At 55.7% G+C, this 17,605-nt stretch overlaps 1 protein-coding gene across 13 annotated transcripts in view; it reads left to right on the plus strand.

The window, feature by feature from the left end:
• TMEM63B (transmembrane protein 63B) overlaps positions 1 to 14,639 on the plus strand; it is a 27,396-nt gene extending 12,757 nt beyond the window's left edge. For all 13 annotated transcript variants that reach the window (XM_084968166.1, XM_084968170.1, XM_005666056.4 and 10 more), the window contains 15 exons: positions 670 to 740; positions 5,013 to 5,093; positions 5,559 to 5,682; positions 6,812 to 6,945; positions 7,024 to 7,161; positions 7,281 to 7,434; positions 9,059 to 9,165; positions 9,367 to 9,453; positions 9,655 to 9,720; positions 10,886 to 11,048; positions 11,702 to 11,807; positions 12,762 to 12,929; positions 13,162 to 13,277; positions 13,445 to 13,525; positions 13,850 to 14,639. In XM_084968166.1, the coding sequence (XP_084824292.1) occupies positions 670 to 740; positions 5,013 to 5,093; positions 5,559 to 5,682; positions 6,812 to 6,945; positions 7,024 to 7,161; positions 7,281 to 7,434; positions 9,059 to 9,165; positions 9,367 to 9,453; positions 9,655 to 9,720; positions 10,886 to 11,048; positions 11,702 to 11,807; positions 12,762 to 12,929; positions 13,162 to 13,277; positions 13,445 to 13,525; positions 13,850 to 14,035 (1,782 nt within the window). In that variant the 3' untranslated portion in view covers positions 14,036 to 14,639. The remainder of the gene's footprint in view (positions 1 to 669; positions 741 to 5,012; positions 5,094 to 5,558; positions 5,683 to 6,811; positions 6,946 to 7,023; positions 7,162 to 7,280; positions 7,435 to 9,058; positions 9,166 to 9,366; positions 9,454 to 9,654; positions 9,721 to 10,885; positions 11,049 to 11,701; positions 11,808 to 12,761; positions 12,930 to 13,161; positions 13,278 to 13,444; positions 13,526 to 13,849) is intronic.
• The last annotated feature ends 2,966 nt before the right edge of the window (positions 14,640 to 17,605 follow it).

Below are 17,605 nucleotides of genomic sequence, written 5' to 3' on the forward strand. Positions count from 1 at the left end.
TGAAATATAGTTGATGTGCTAGTTTCGGGTGATTCCGTTTTTTCTATATATATATATATATATATATTCTTTTTTAGATCTTTTTCCATTATAGGTTATTACAAGATAATTGAATATAGTTCTGTGTGCCGTGTAGTTGGACCTTGTTGGTTATCTGTTTTACATATAGTAGTGTATATGTTTTAATCCGAAACTCCTCATTTATTCCTCTCCCTACTTCCCCTTTGGTGACCATAAGTTTGTTTTCTCTGTGAGTTTATTCCTGTTTTGTAAATAAGTTTCCTTTGTATCATTTTTTTTTTTAGATTCCTTGTATAAACGAGGTCATATAGTCCCTCTCCTTCTGTATTCATTCTTCAAACCAGTACTGAACTGTCCATTCCATGCCAGCCACTGTGCTGGGGCCATATGGCCAGAGGAGCTGAGAGTAGCACCCCCCCACCCCCCAACCCCGCCCCTAATCTACCCTCCAGGGAGCAAGGAGCCAGGGGGCTTTCATTTTGCTCACTGCCTGATTTCTATTAGAAACACTCCCCCAGCTTTCCCTGGGCCTGGCTTATTCCAAGGCCCCCTCCCACCCCTGTCTGCTCCTCTCTGCTCACCCCATTCCCCACCCCTCCTTGCATTCTCTGAGCCACAGAAAGGTAAACCTACCCCTTCTCGCCACAGGTGAAGAGGACTCTCTTCATCAATGGAATCTCCAAATACGCAGAGTCAGAGAAGATCAAGAAGCATTTTGAGTGAGTAGCTCCCCCACCCCAACCCCAGGATCCATGAGCCCCCTCTTGGCCTTGCAGCTCCAAAAGCATCCTTACATGCCTCTCTCTAGCATCTGGGGCTGCCGTGTGGGCTGCAGGTTAGGCTAAGGAGGAATTCTCTGACTCCAAGGCAATCTAGCCCTTGGGCTGAACTTACAGGCCCCTAAGAGAACAGGAGACACACTTGGAAAGGAGCCCCCTGGGTCTCTCCTGGACTTGAACCAGGTCATGGATTGTGGCCCCAAGGTCCACAGGCCCTTGAGGTGTGTGGCTGTCTCAGAATCATGCGTGCGATTCCAGAGCTCGTGTGCAGACTGGCAGGGAGAAGCGCCTCGGCTTTGACTGGATTCTCAGGGAGCCTAGGAGGGCCTGGGCTGTGGGTTGTCCGAGGTACTTTTGAGCTGGAAGTGTGTCTTGTGAGCAGGATATGCACTTCATGGGCCAGAGCAATCTGTGTACAGGATTAGGGAGCCTATCGTGCATCCATCTGTCCACTCAGCAAACGATCTCAGGTACTGTTGAGCCTAAGCCATGGTGGTGGCCTGGGGACTATAAAAATGAGAAAAGGACCATCAGGCTTGCAGGGGTTTGCAGTGTGGAAGCCAACTCCAGGAGCCAGTCCCCGGTCTGCTCAGGGATTGATCTGAGGTCACAATTAGGAACTGGAAGAGTTCCCACTGTGGCTGGTGGGTTAAAGACCTGATATCTCTAAAGATGTGGGTTTGATCCCTGGCCTCTCTCAGTGGGTTAAGGCTTGGGTCACAGATGCAACTCAGATCCATTGTTGCTGTGGCTGTGACATAGGCCTTAGCTGCAGCTCCAGTTCAGTCCCTAGCCTGGGAACTTCTGTATGCCACAAGTGCAGCCATAAAAAGAAAAAAGAAAAGAAAAAGAATTAGGAGCTGGGGGGTTCCAGTTGTGGCACAGCAGAAACGAATCCTGCTAGGAACTATGAGGTTGCGGGTTCGATCCCCGGCCTCCTTCAGTGGGTTAAGGATCTGGCATTGCCATGAGCTGTGGTGTAGGTCACAGACACGTCTCGGTCTGTGGCTGTGGGCTGTGGCTATGGCTGGCAGCTGTAGCTCCAATTCGACTCCTAGCCTGGGAACCTCCATGTGCTGTGGGTGCAGACCTAAAATCCTAAAAAAAAAAAAAAATTAGAAACTGGCCAGTGGTCCTGATTAGCAACATTGGTGGTGTGTATCAGGATTCTGTCTGTAGGCAAGATCAGGATTTAGTGAGATCAGTGGACCTGGATCAGAGGTCACTTGTTGTTCTGGATCAGGATGGGATTGGGGTCAGAGTCCAGGCTCCCATGTTACGGAGAATGACTGGCTCATGGGTAAATACTCTTTCATTCAATGTGCATTTATTGTCACCTTGTGTGCACCAGGCATAAATGAACTAGAAACAGGCCCCGCCCTCATACAGTTTATACAACAGCAGCCACAATTAGATCCTCAATCACTGATCAGTATGAGAGAACGATTTGGGGTCCCATCTGGGGTTCAAGCTGTGCTCAGCATTAGGGGGCAGTCTGGGTCAGGATTAAGGACAGCATGTGCTCTGAATTAGGTGACATCTTAATGTTACCGTCCAAGCAGAATCAGCTGGCAGCTTGTCCAGGCAAGTGCTTTCTTGACGGTGTCTTTTGAATACCTGCTATGTGCCTGCACAGGAGCAGGAGCCTGGGGATGTGGCAGGATACAAAGAAAAAGCCCCTGCCCTCTTCTCCTTCCATCCTCATGGGGCGAGGCAGATGACAAGGACTTGAGGTAGTAATAGACACAGTGTCATGTAGGGGTAGGTGCTAGGAAGAGAACCAGCATGGAGAGGGACAGAGTGAGAGGGGTCAGGGAGGGTTGCTATGTCCAACGGAGTGGGCAGGGGGCGTTCTGAGAGGGTGACATTAGAGCGGAGCCCCCAGCACAGTGAGCGAGCGAACCGTGGAGATGAGCGTCCACTGATTCAGCAGATGTGTGTTATACACTTACTGTGTACTTCATGCCAGGGAGACAGAGAGCCAGGCCCCATCAGTGTCTGAGGAGCTCACAATCCAGGTTGTCTGTTTCAAGGATCAGGCTGTGGTTTCGTTTACAACACAGTCTGATTAAGGAGTTCCCGCTGTGGCTCATTGGGTTAAGAACCTGACATAGTGTCCGTGAGGAATGCGAGTTCGATCCCTGGCCTTGCTTAGTGGGTTAAGGATCCGGCATTGCCAGGAGTTGTGGTCACAGATGTGGCTTGGATCCGGTGTTGCTGTGGCTGTGGTGTAGGCCAGCAGCTGTAGCTCCAATTTGACCCCCGGCCTGGGAACTTCCATATGCTGCAGGTGCAGCCCTAAAAAAGCAATAAATAGGAGTTCCCGTCGTGGCGCAGTGGTTAATGAATCCGACTAGGAACCATGAGGTTGCGGGTTCGGTCCCTGCCCTTGCTCAGTGGGTTAACGGTCCGGCGTTGCCGTGAGCTGTGGTGTAGGTTGCAGACGCGGCTCGGATCCTGCGTTGCTGTGCCTCTGGCGTAGGCCGGTGGCTACAGCTCCGATTCCACCCCTAGCCTGGGAACCTCCATATGCCGCGGGAGCGGCCCAAGAAATAGCAACAACAACAACAACAACAACAAAAGACAAAAAGACAATAGGCCAAAAAAAAAAAAAAAAAAGCAATAAATAAATAAATAAATAAATAAAATTATTCATTGGGTTAAGGATCCAGCATTGTCACTGCTGTGGCACAGGTTCAATCCCTCGCCCGGGAACTTCCAGGGCGCCGCAGCCAAAAGAAAAAAACAATTAACAGTCAAAACAACCATTCATTCGTTGAACCACTCATTCAGGACAGCATAGTGGGTGCTTATTGAGCACCTACTATGTGCGGGCTCTTGGCCCAGGCCTGGGTACATGGTGCTGAGCAGGAGCCTGTGTCCTCGTGGACCTGGCTCCCCGTCAGTATCGGGCAGGGTCTGGGGTCCAGGTCTGGGACTTTCTGGATTGGCAGACTGACCCAGCAGAATCGAGGGATATCTGCACAAAATCAGGGAACCTGTGTGATGGGGATTAGGGGATTAGAGATTAGTAAGGTGAAACTGAGGGCTCAGCCTGACACAGGGGAGAAGGCCCTTCCAAAGAGGAGCGCTAAAATGGTTTGAGCAACCAACAGTGTCAGAAGAGAAGTCTGGAACTTCCTGAGAAGTGTTTTTCAATATTCCCATCCCAGATTTAAGTTTGCAAATTTTCATGAGTTTGCATGGTCCGTCTTGTTTCTTTAGCACCATATCTTATGCATCTCTAACACTTGGTGTGTCCTTCATTAAAAATTCAAAAAAAAAAAAAAAAAAGCCGACAGAGCTCAGTCTAGATGAGGCCTTAGGATCAAGGAGCAGTGTGTGATCAGGGTGAGAAAGAACACGCTCCCCCATTCAGCCTGCAAGCATCCCTCGAGCCCGCCAGTTACCGAGAGTCCATCTGGTCAGTCTCACATCAAGGTGGGGTCAGTCTTGGGTCTGGGTAATGGGTCAGGTTAAAGGATCCGTCTCCAGCCAGAGGTAGAGGTCAGTTTCAGGTCAGGTTTCAGGATCAACCTCTGGTTGGTCTTGGGCCAAAGATCATTCCGTAGACCAGGGTTGTGGGTTGGTTGGGGTCAGCTGATGGTCACAGCCAAGTGTTGGACTGTGACCAAGTCTTCTGGGAACCAGGTTAAGAGACCAACTATGGCTGGAAACAGCTTCTCTCAACTTAAAGTTTACAGCCCCAGACAAGTGTCAGACCGTAGCCATGACAATGTCCCCAGCGCCACCCCCCCCACTCAGATAAACATGAGGAGGAATTTTAAAGTTTTATTTTTTATTTATTTATTTATTTTTGTCTTTTCTAGGGCCGCACCTGTGGCATACGGAGGTTCCCAGGCTAGGAGTCGAATTGGAGCTGTTGCTACCGGCCTACACCAGAGCCAAAGCAACGCCATATCCGAGTTGCATCTGCGACCCACACCACAGCTCACAGCAACGCCAGATCCTTAACCCACTGAGTGAGGCCAGGGATTGAACCAGCAACCTCATGGTTCCTAGTTGGGATTGTCAACTGCTGAGCCATGAAGAGAACTCCTAAAGTTTTATTTTTAGGGAACCGCTGTTTTTGCAGACTCAGAAAAAGGGAGCTTGAATAGGGGCTGTGTATCTTGAAGGTGATGCGGTCACAGAAAGTGGGGGGCAGGGGGGCAGGGTCACTGCAGAAGATGACGGTGAACTGTGTTTCAGGGAGGCCTACCCCAACTGCACGGTTCTTGAAGCCCGCCCGTGTTACAACGTGGCCCGCCTTATGTTCCTCGATGCAGAGAGGTAATGGGGCTATGGGGGGGGGGCAACACCTCAGGGCACCCGTCCACTGTGGAGGGCATCCACGCAGGAGCCTGGCTGCCCTTCCCATGTTTCCCAGGACATTTGATTTCAGTTTAACCCCTGGAGGGCTAGTGAGTCAAGCTCTAGAAAGAGCAAGGCCTAGAGGTTAGAGTTTGTTTCAAGAGGACAGGGACCCACTGTCCCCACTCCATTTGAGGACATACTCTTCCTTGGCCACAGTGTGAGAAATTTAGGCCGGACTGTAGGAAGAACTTCTTGCCCTCAAGGGATGGTGGGGAGATCCTGGACTGGGGACGTGTCTGGACTATGCATCCTTAACAAACCCTAGAGCAAGCTGGCCCCTGTCCTTGGGGAGGGGGCTCCATGACCCCAGAGCTGGGCCACTAACCCACCCTCCAGCCAACCGAGCTGGGCAGTGGGTGACCAGACACCCGGGTCCCACAGGAAGAAGGCTGAGCGGGGAAAGCTCTACTTCACAAACCTCCAAAGCAAGGACAACGTCCCCACCATGATCAACCCCAAGCCCTGCGGCCACCTCTGCTGCTGCGTGGTGCGAGGCTGCGAGCAGGTACGTGGTGTCCTCTGCTCAGAACTCTGGGCCCCCAGGCTCCTGACAGGTGAGGGGAGAGTTGGAAGGTCACAGGGAGACAGGTCACAGCAGAGATGGATGCACCCCATGGCGGGGCCTGTCCCACAATGCCAGGAACACACACACACACACACATGCAGGTCTTACACATAAACACCCCAAAGTGAAGAGACTCCCAGAGGAAGCAAAGTTGGGGCGGGGACTCAGCAGGGAGCAGCCCCTCCCTCAGCAAGTCCCTATCTGTTCCTACATCCTTCTTTTTTTTTGTCTTTTTCTAGGGCCACACCTGTGGCATATGGAGGTTCCCAGGCTAAGTGTCTAATTGGAGCTGTAGCCACCAGCTTACACCAGAGCCACAGCAACACGGGATCCGAGCCGTGTCTGCAACCTACACCACAGCTCACAGCAATGCCAGATCCTTAAGCCACTGAGCAAGGCCAGGGATCGAACGCAACCTCGTGGTTCCTAGTCAGATTCGTTAACCACTGAGCCATGATGGGAACTCCTGTTCCTACATCCTTGAAGCCCTAGTCCCGCTGTAGGGTCTGTCACCTGTCCCTACAGTGACCACGTTCTCAAACCCCACCTCAGAAGAGGGCCGCCAAGAGCACAGCTTGTCGTGTTTACTAGTCCTGTGGACTTGGGCAAGTTTCTGAACCACTCTGTGCCTCAGTTTTGAGGCCATATTACGGATGAGGCTACTTGTACCTACCTCTCAGGGTGGTTGTGAAGAAAAGTGAGCTTAAAGCAGAGCCTGGGGAGTTCCCGTCACGGCTCAGTGGGTTACAACCCCAACTAGTATCTATGAGGACGCAGGTTCAATCTCTGGCCTCACTCAGTGGGTTAAGGATCCGGCGTTGCCATGAGCTGTGGTGTAGGTCACAGACGCAGCTCGGATCCTGTGTTGTTGTGGCTGTGGTGTAGGCTGGCAGCTGTAGCTCCGATTCCACCCCTAGCCTGGGAACTTCCATATGCCGTGGGCGTGGCCATAAAAAATAAGAATAATAATAAAGCAGTGCCTGGGCCGCTGTGGGCTCCAGGCGGTGCCCTCTGGCAGCTGTGGCCACCAGCAGCTCTGACCAGGACCATGCCTGGCCCGTCCTGGCAGGTAGAGGCCATTGAGTACTACACAAAGCTGGAGCAGAAGCTGAAGGAGGACTATAAGCGGGAGAAGGAGAAAGTGAACGAGAAGCCTCTCGGCATGGCCTTCGTCACCTTCCACAATGAGACCATCACCGCCATGTGAGCCCTGTCCCCCAGTCCCACCCCCAGGGACCAGCTGGGGCTCCAGGCCCCAGGTAACCATGCCCCCCTCCCCAGCATCCTGAAGGACTTCAACGTGTGTAAGTGCCAGGGCTGCACCTGCCGCGGGGAGCCCCGCTCCTCCTCCTGCAGCGAGTCTCTGCACATCTCCAACTGGACCGTGTCCTATGCCCCCGACCCCCAGAACATCTACTGGTGAGCAGAGCAGGGTGGCAGGGTGGCTCTGTGGGGGCCCTGGGTGGGGGAGGAGAAGCAGGGCCCAGCAGCGCCGGGGGAAGGTCAGGCCCCAGGGTGACACCTCCTCCCCTTCCCAGGGAGCACCTCTCCATCCGTGGCTTCATCTGGTGGCTGCGGTGCCTGGTCATCAACGTGGTTCTCTTCATCCTCCTCTTCTTCCTCACCACCCCGGCCATCATCATCACCACCATGGACAAGTTCAATGTCACCAAGCCTGTGGAGTACCTCAACGTGAGGCCTACACCCCACCCCTCCACGTGGTATCCCAAGATGCAGATACTGGGCCCCGAGTCCCTCCTCAGGGAAAACCAGACACCCACCTGCCCTGTCTTGCCCCTGTTCTGCTTTTCCAGCCCAGCTCCACTAAGAAGGTCCCACAGGACCATGGGCTGCAAACCCCTCTGGGCACCTGCCCTGGGCTCCCTGCCCCCTTCCCCCAGGAGAGGCCTCCCTTGGGTTTACACACACCCCGAGGGGCTCCCAGAGGAGAGAGAGAGCCTGGGACCAGTCCTAACTGCCCCTGTGACCTCAGACAAGGGCCTTCTCCAAATCCCTCAGTCTGTCCAACCAGAGTAAAAGTTCAGACTAGATCCTTGGCTTCCAAACTTGGATTCTGATGCCCTTTATCAGAAGAAAGTTTAGGAGTTCCTGTCGTGGCGCAGTGGTTAACGAATCTGACTAGGAACCATAAGGTTGCGGGTTCGATCCCTGGCCTTGCTCAGTGGGTTAAGGATCCGGCATTGCTGTGAGCTGTGGTGTAGGTCACAGGCGCGGCTTGGATCCTGCGTTGCTGTGGCTCTGGTGTAGGCCGGCGGCTACAGCTCCGATTGGACCCCTAGCCTGGGAACCTCCATATGCCGCAGAAGTGACCCTAGAAATGGCTAAAAGAAAAAGAAAAAAAAAAAAACGGAAGTTTACATGAAACTCAATGTGGAAGAGTGAGGTCGCTCAGATGGCAGAAGTGGGGTGGCCACTTCTGCTGGTGTCCCCTCACCCCTCCTGCCAACCACACAGCAAACCTCCTTGGAACCTCAGATTTTATGGGAAGGCACTTGGAAAATCACTGAGTGATAATAGCAGAATAGATAAGGCCCAGACTGCCTTCAGATCCTACCCCACTGCTTACTAGCTGGATAATTCACTGACTCTCATTTTGCCTCAGTTTACTCATCTGTAAAACGGGGTGATATCACTATTGTAGGAATTACTGCAGGAAAAGTACATGATCAGGAGTTCTCCTGTGGCACAGTCGGTTAAGGATCTGGCATTGTCACTGCTGCAGTTTGTCACTGCTGTGGTGCGAGTTCAGTCCCTGGCCTGGGAATGTCCACATGCCATAGGCTCAGCCAAAAAAAAAAAAAAACGTACATGCTGAGTGCTTGGCACATAGTAGGTATTCAGAAATGCTAACAAGCGTAGTTCCTATTGTGACTCAGTGGTAAACAAACCTGACTAGTATCCATGATAATTCAGGTTCGATCCCTGGCCTCACTCAGTGGGTTAAGGATCTGGCATCGCCATGAGCTGTGGTGTAGGTCACAGATGCGGCTCGGATCCCGTGTTGCTGTGGCTCTGGCGTAGGTCGGCAGCTGCAGCTCCGATTCGACCCCTAGCCTGGGAACGTCCATACACTGCGGGTGTGGCCCTAAAAAGACAAAAAAAGAAAGAAATGCTAACTGCTACTCTTATTCACCATGGGATCATACGTATGGCCCTGGCCCTCCAGATGTCCCGGACTTCTGACCTGTGGCCTTGGGACCTGGGACACAGGCTCAGGGGTCGGGGGGGCAGTAAGCAATGCAAGCTGAGCCTGCCAGACTGCCACTGCCTGACGCAGCCCCGGTGCCCTCTGCAGAACCCCATCATCACCCAGTTCTTCCCCACTCTGCTGCTGTGGTGCTTCTCGGCCCTGCTCCCCACCATCGTCTACTACTCTGCCTTCTTTGAAGCCCACTGGACACGGTGAGACACCCCCCACCCCCACCCCACACACGGCCCTTCATGGTAGCACCCCAGGGTGTGCACCCTCTGCCCCTCAGGCTCCCTGTCCTGGGCAGTCCCAGAGCTGGCAGAGGAACCCCACCCCCAGACCCCATACAGGCTGGGGGAGCAGGCGTGGGCGGCCAGCTCACCCGACCTCTGGCTGTGTGTCCCCTGCCCCAGCTCCGGCGAGAACAGGACCACGATGCACAAGTGCTACACCTTCCTCATCTTCATGGTACTGCTCCTGCCCTCGCTGGGACTGAGCAGGTGGGTTTCCGAGGGAGGGATGGGAGCTGGGGGGTGGGGTGGGAGGGAGATGGGAAGCAATTCGGGCTCCCTCCTTCCCTGCAGAGGCAGGGGTCCCATGCCTGGGGGGCACATCCCCAGAGCTCGTGAATGGAGCTCCCCCTCTCCTGGTATTCTGGGCCATTCCAGCCCCCCACACCTCCCGTCTCCTCTCCTCTCCAGCCTGGACCTCTTCTTCCGCTGGCTTTTTGACAAGAAATTCTTGGCCGAGGCAGCTATTCGGTTTGAGTGAGTGACCAGGGTCCCCAGGGAAGGAGACCAGATGGCGAGCATGGGGTACCCTCCATGGGGGGTGCAGCAGAGCTCCCACCCCTGTAGTGGGGGGGGCCTTACATCCAGGTTGGGTGGGGCCATCCCTAAGGCCGCCCCTGTGGGCTGTGTCTGGTGTATACATGGGATGTTCCGGGGTCTGTGTTGGGAACCTCTCCAGGTTCTGAGGTCACCCTCCAGGTGTATTGAGGGCTTTGGGGCACTTGGGGGCTTGTATCCCAGTGCTAACCGTGGGAGCCCCGAACTTCACTGGGGGAGAGGTCTGCTGTGGGATCTTGGTCACGCTGCAGGGTGACGTGGGCAGTCCTGGAGGCATCCCTGAAGGTCTCTGGAGTCCACACCCCTGAGCTTCGACAGAAGGCTCTTGGGCTCACAGCTGAGTGCCTGTAGGGGACTCTGGGCTCACACTCTGGGGTGTTCCTGGGCACAGGTTCTGGGAACACCTCTGAGGTCTTGGACTATTACCCAGAGGTGTGACTGTGCGGTTTTGCATGGGACACCTTCCCTGGGAAGCCCTGTGGGGGGTTTGGGTGGGCACATACGGTGGCTGTGGGCACAGGCTCCAGGGGGTCTTGCTCTATCTGTAGTAATCTTGGGCTAACTCGTGGGGTGTCATAAGTAGTGACAAAGATCCCTGGGCTCCTCCCTCTGAAGATCTCTGGAGGAGGGTCTCTGGAGCTTGAATTGGGGGTGTCTGAGGCTCATACTCTGGGTTAAGTTAAGGTCTAAGGCAGGGTGCCTTCTGGGTATTCCTGGGGCTCATACTCTTGGGTCTCGGTGAGGGGCGCTGGCTGGCTATGGAGATCCCTGGCAGTCATGCCCGGAACGCTCGTACCCTTAGGGGTCTCCAGCACTCTCTCCAGGGTCCTTAGGGGCACAGGTTCTAGGGGTGCCCCTGGGTGCACTCACACTGAGGGGGGGTGTCAGGGATTAACTTTGGAGCCATCTGTAGAACTCCAGTGTGGCCTCTGGGGTTCACACTCAAGGGGCACTAGGATGCAGGAGCTTTGAGAGCTGAGCTGGAGGGTCCATGTGGAAGAAGGCATCGTTGGGGGCGCTGGCAATGGGCAAGGGGCCACCTGGTCCCCCAAGGGTGCAGAGCTGGAGCACCTGGTGCCCGCAGGTGCGTGTTCCTGCCAGACAACGGCGCCTTCTTCGTCAACTACGTCATTGCCTCCGCTTTTATCGGCAACGCCATGGACCTGCTGCGCATCCCGGGCCTGCTCATGTACATGATCCGGCTCTGCCTGGCGCGCTCGGCCGCAGAGAGGCGCAACGTGAAGCGGGTACGGCCGCCCGGGGGCAGCCGCGGCCCGCACAGCGCTCCCTGGTGGGATCAACGAGAAACAGCGGCAGCCGTGCTAGAGTGGGGAGGGGCGGGGCACAGAGGTGCTGGGTCTTGGGAAGTTGAGGTCCGTGGCCCTGGGTTGTCTCCTTCCCATCTGGGGCCTCAGGTTTCCCATGTGTACAGCAGTGGGTCAACATAGCTAATCCTGAAGGCCCCTGCCAGTTCAGAGTCTGTGATGGGGTTGGGGGAGGTCTGGGTCTAGACTTAGGGCTCCTCTGCCCTAACCCCACAGGAGGGCTCTGGACATTCCCTTCCTGGGCCCACCCACCTGCCAGGCCTTGACCTCTCCAAGGCCCCTCCCTAGGCCCTGCCATTGTACCCACCCTGACCTCTGTCTCAGCACAGCCCCTCTCTCCATCGGCTTTGCCCTGTGCTCCCCTACCCTGGACAGTGGGTTCCTCCTCCCCGTGGCTTCTTTCCTGGCCCCTTCCCTGCCCTACCCTGAACAGTGGGTTCTTTTTCCCATGGCTTCTTTCGTGGCCCCAGGGTTCCTGGCCCCCCTTCCTCTTCCCACCTGCCCTGAGCCCCTCCAGCCCGCCCCACCCCACCCCTCCCCTCCCTGAGCCACCCTCGTGCCCATCTCCCCCCCAGCATCAGGCCTACGAGTTCCAGTTTGGCGCAGCCTACGCCTGGATGATGTGCGTCTTCACGGTGGTCATGACCTACAGTATCACCTGCCCCATCATCGTGCCCTTCGGTAGGCACCGCCGCGCCGGGACCTGGGCCCTGCTCGGGGGGACCCAGGACCTCTCCCACTCCACTTTAGCGAGGCAGGCCACTGAGTGGACAGGGCCCCGGCTGGGAGACCGGCCCCTCGGGCCTCCCACCTGGTCCCTGGTTCAGTCTGGGGCCCAGCCTGCGGGGAGGAGGGAAAAAGCCATCCCAGCTCAGGCTGGACTCAGCTGGCGTGCTGGGCTCCGCACGGCCACACTCGCTCACAGCCCGTGCCTTCACTCACGCGCGTGGCCTTGGACACGCATCACAGACCCCCTGAGGTGTCTGCACACACACTCCTACACAGCCCTGCACATTCAGGAAAGAGCTTTGGATGCCAGGGTGGGCTTTCATGGACATATCCCGCGTTAACTGAACTGTGTGACCCGGGCAAGTCCCTCTTCTTTTTGAGGAACGTTAACAGCTTCTCGTCATCATCTCCATTACAACCTCCACCCGCGGTCTCTCCCTTCCCGCCTCCAATATTCCTAACCCTTCACCACCCTCCCTGGTTTTCAGAGGCTCCAAACTCCCAAACCAACTGCCTCATCCCCCTTTGAAATGTCCCATTCCCTTGGCCTCCAGGAAAATAGAACTTACCACCTAATATATACTCATCTGTTTCGGGGCAGGGAGAGGAAAAATGATACAGGTTTTAAGAGGATGCTTGCTGAGCCAAACAGATGGATCTGGACTAGTAGCATTCCCAGTGAGGGGCTGCAGAGTGAAGGGCTTGAGGCGGAGGAAGCTGAGGTTCTGTGGTCCTGCAAGGGGCGCGGGGCGAGGGGCTCAGGGCTTTATCCTCTCCTGGGACTGGGGCAGAGGAAGGGGAGGCCAGCCCTTGGGCAACCTCAGAAGGCCCAGGACAACCCGTGACAGACACGCAGAGGTCCGGCCACGCCAGTTCCAAGGTCAGGGCCCATGTGGCTTCCCCCAGGGCTCATGTACATGCTGCTGAAGCACCTGGTAGACAGGTACAATCTCTACTACGCCTACCTGCCGGCCAAGCTGGACAAGAAGATCCACTCGGGGGCCGTGAACCAGGTGGTGGCCGCGCCCATCCTCTGCCTCTTCTGGCTGCTCTTCTTCTCTACCATGCGCACCGGTGAGGGCCACCCCCACCTTGGGGACCCAGCGGGGGCAGGGATGGGGGCAGGGGTGCAGAGGAGACTCCCACCCATGTCCGGGAGGCCACGAGGGCCGGGGGTCACAGGCAAGGGGCCTGGGAGCGGCCACAGCACATGGGAGCGCGGGTCTGTATTCAGAAGGGCACAGAAGCCCCTGGGAAGGGGGGTCCAGAGGAGGAGCAGCAGCCCATTCTCTGCCCCCCGCACCAGGGTTTCTGGCCCCCACGTCCATGTTCACATTTGTGGTCCTGGTCATCACCATTGTCATCTGTCTCTGCCACGTCTGCTTCGGACACTTCAAATACCTCAGTGCCCACAACTACAAGGTGTGGGGCCGGGGGGCAGGGGGGTGGCTCGGGGGGGGCGGGGAGGGGGGCAGGGGAGTGGTTGGGAGCAGAGGGTTGGGCAGCAGAGGTGCCAAGAGGGAGCCAAAGGTACGGGCATCCCCCGCCCCCGTCCCCCATGACCCCTGACTCACTCCGGGCCCCTCAAGATCGAGCACACGGAGACAGACACCGTGGACCCCAGGAGCAACGGACGCCCCCCCAGTTCTGCCGCTGTCCCCAAATCTGCGGTGAGTACCCTGCTCCGTGGCCAAGGAGGGCTCACAGCTTTATCTGAGACATTTACCCGGAGGCAGTTGTCCGATTTTGTGCTCCTGCCCTGGACGCCTGGCCAGGGTCCTCCGGCAGAGACCCAGCCCCAAAGCTGGAGGACCCGTTAGTGGTGCAGAAGAGGAAGCCTGTTCCAGACCCCGGGGGTGGCGGGGAGCAGGGGCAGGAAGAGGTCCAGCCTCTCGGGGTGGGGGCCCATCCACCTCTCCCCAGGGAAAGGGTCACTGCCCCTTCCCCCACAGGCCCTGAGAGTCCCCAGCACCCACACCCCTCTCTCCCTTCAGAAATACATCGCTCAGGTGCTGCAGGACTCAGAAGTGGACGGGGATGGGGGTCCTGGGAGCTCGGGGGACGAGCCCCCGTCATCCTCGTCCCAGGACGAGGAGTTGCTGATGCCGCCTGACGGCCTCACGGACACAGACTTCCAGTCCTGTGAGGACAGCCTCATAGAGAATGAGATTCACCAGTAAGGGGAGGGAGGGCCCTGGCGGCCTCGACCTGCCCCCACCCGCCCCGCCCCCCACGGACACTAAAAAAAAAAAAACGCTAATAATTTATTAGATCTAAAGCCCTTTCCTCCCCCATCCCCTGCTTTCATTAAGGTATTTAAACCTGGGGACTTCACCGCTCTCCCCCACCACGGAGGGAGGGAGGGAACCCCCCCAACCTCAGTGAGAAGAGCCCCGAGCCGGCCCCGGGGCAAAGAGGGGTGTGGACAGGGTTCCCCCAGATCAGTGTCCCCCTAGGCTAGTAGTGTGATCAGGAAAGGGTTAATGAGAGCCAAGAGGGGTGCCTGGTGCCATGGCCGGAGACCTGGGCAGGGGGCCGGCAGATCAAGAGCTGCCCCCCCAGTTCTTGCCTCCCCCCAAGACCCCCAGGGATCTGGCACTCCAGGGGAGTGGAGCCTCCAGCCCCTACGGGGTTGCATGAGAGGGAAGGGGTGCTGAGCGGGAGGAAGAGCCAGGGGGGTGACCTGGGGGTGGGGGGTGGGCATGGCTGACACTGGAAAATGGGTTTTTGCACTGTTTTTTGTTTTTTGTTTTTTTTTCCTTTAAAATAAAAATGAAAAGAAAAGCCTGGAGGCAGGTGTCTGATTTTGTGCTCCTGCCCTGGACGCATGGCCAGGGTCCAGCCACTCTTCTCTTGCCCAGAGAACCTGTGGCGTCAGAGTCCCCACCTGCCCCGAGCAAAAGACTTCTTTCCTGGAGCCTCACTTTCTCACCACTGGAGAGGAGAGAGCAGCAGGAGGGGCCTGCCCCATCCAAGTGTCACCCTCTCCCCCTGCATCCCTGTCACCTCTGCCTCTGACCCCTACCCCAGGAAATGGTAAGACCACTCAGACTGAGGGACAGGGACACAGGCCTATACTCGGAACCCCCAAGACCCACACAAATGCGACAGAGACGCGGGAGAAAAGCCAGGCAAAGTCCCAAGTTCCGCATTGGTCCAAGAAGGCTTCCTGGAGGAGGAATAACCCAGGACAGCCGCTTCCAGAAAGGGCTGGAGGGAGAGAGGCAAGAAAATGGGGCCACGGAGATGGACCAAATACGGTTATTATTGTTTGTTATCATTGTGGGGGTTTTTTTTAATCATTTATTTATATTTTTTTTCTACTGTACAGCATGGTGACCCAGTTACACATACATGTATACATTCTTTTTTCTCACATTACATGTTCCTTCATAAGTGACTAGATGGCGTTCCCAGTGCCACACAGCAGGATCCCATTGCTAATCCATCCCAAAGGCAATATTCTGCATCTATTTACCCCAAGCCCCAGTCCCTCCCACTCCCTCTCCTTCCCCGTTGGCAATGTCATTGTTGATGCAATTTATCCAGTGGTTCTTATGTGCGGGTAATTACCATAAGTGACTTCTAAGCTTTAAAGCACTGACTCGGAGTTCTCATCGTGGCACAGTGGTTAACGAATCCGACTAGGAACCATGCCCTTGCTCAGTGGGTTAACGATCCAGTGTTGCCGTGAGCTGTAGTGTAGGTCACAGGTGCGGCTTGGATCCCTCGTTGCTGTGGCTCTGGCGTCGGCTAGCAGCTACAGCTCCGATTAGACCCCTAGCCTGGGAACTTCCATATGCCGCGGGAGCGGCCCTAGGAAAGGCAAAAAGACAAAAAAAAAAAAAAAAAGCACTGACTCCTGGGAGTTCCCCTTGTGGCTCAGCGGAAACAAATCTGACTGGTATCCATGAGGACGCGGGTTCAATCCCTGGCCTCGATCAGCGGGTTAAGGATCCCACATTGCTGTGAGCTGTGGTGTAGATTGCAGACGCAGTTCGGATCCAGCGTTCCCATGGCTGTGGTGTAGGCCAGCAGCTGTAGCTCCAATTTGACTCCTAGCCTGGGGCCCTCCGTATGCCATGGGTGCGGCCCCAAAAAAGCAAAAAATAAATGAAGCACTGACTCCTCAGAGAGCTTTCTGTGAGGCCAGGCATGGCTTTGCTGTGAGGGTTATGAGATAATGTTCAGGTGCTCGCTTGGCCCCGTGCCCAGCACATAGTAAACACCCAATAAATGTCAACTATAAAGAATACTGTGCTCGTTAATAGTACCTACAAAGCAGGTGTGGTTTTCCTCTTGTTATGGGTGAGGACACAGCTCAGGGAGGGTGTGGGCTTTGCCCGAGGATCTTGGGAAGGTTCTGAGCATCTCCCCTCACCGGCTCCCAGCTTGTCTGTCCTGACCCCAGGAGTGCCTGAGACCCTCCAGTTCAAATCCGCCCCATCCTCTAAGGTCCAACTCAAATTCACCTTCTCTAAGAAATATGCCGTGGAGTTCCCATCGAGGCTCGATGGTTAACAAATCCAACTAGGAACCGTGAGGTTGCAGGTTCGATCCCTGACCTTGCTCAGTGGGTTAAGGATCCGGCATTGCCATGAGCTGTGGTGTAGGTCGCAGTTGCAGCTTGGATCCTTCATTGCTGTGGCTGTGGTGTAGGCCAGTGGCTACAGCTCCGATTAGACCCCTAGCCTGGGAACCTCCATATGCTGCAGGTGTGGCCCTGGAAAAAGACAAAAAAAAAAAGACAAAGAAAAAAAGGAAAGAAATATTCCATGACCATTCTAGCCCACCCTCCAGAGGCCTACCAATCCACGTGGTCACATACAGTGTAGACAGCATACACAGCATGTACAGCAGGAGGCAGTCTACCTGGACACCAGTCCTGGTTCTGCTGCTCACTTGGTGCACGTCCCCAGGGGAGCCTCTTCTCCCCTCAGGACATGTTTCCGCATCAGTAAAATCAGGGGGCATGAGCAGGTGACCCCTAAGGCCCTAGAGCATCCTGCCCACCTGCCTCCCACCGTCCATCAGGAGGACCCAAGAAAGAAAGAGAGTGGGGGAACTCCCAGAGGGAGGGGAGACCTCAGAGGAGGCAGAGAAGGAGGAAGAGAAGAGACAGGTACTCAGGTACCAAAAAGGCTGCAGACTGTCAACATGAATTGGCCAACAGTCCGGACAGCAAACAGGGAAAAGCCTGATAAAGGCTGCCTGGGTGTCCTGGATGTCAGATCCATAGTCTTGTGAAATGTGGACTCTCGGGGGGGGGGGGGGGGTCCCAAAGTCCAGGGGCTGGAGGAGGAGTGGCCGAGCCAAGGGCCCCGGAGAGCAGAGAGCCCACTGGCTGGTGGGCAGAAATTGGCTGAGTTTCCGGCAGGGAGCTCGCACAGCAGTCCCCTGAGGCCGCAAACAGCAGTCGCACACTTGATCCCTCCATCTAACTGTCCAGAGGACCTACTGTGCACCAGTGACACAGTGGGGAGCAGGGCTGCCTCCTGGGCACCCACAGCTGAGCGGACAAGCTGCACCCGCAGCTGAATGGACAAGAGTTGGGAGCACTCACTCGGTCCAGCGCTGTTTTTAGCACTTTCTACACGTGAACTACATACAGGCAGACCTCAGCCATGTGGGTTCCCTTCCAGGCCACCACAATAAAGTGAATATTGCAATAAATCATGTGATTTGGAGGTGGGGTTCCAGTGCACATGAAAAGTTTACGATGTCCTCTATTAAGTGTGCAATACCACGGT

This window comes from Sus scrofa, chromosome 7 (assembly GCF_054392235.1).
Source record: "Sus scrofa isolate SSC_HxYL_T2T_F1_AM1 chromosome 7, Sscrofa_HxYL_maternal_Yorkshire_Landrace_v2.0, whole genome shotgun sequence".
Taxonomy (NCBI): domain Eukaryota; kingdom Metazoa; phylum Chordata; class Mammalia; order Artiodactyla; family Suidae; genus Sus; species Sus scrofa.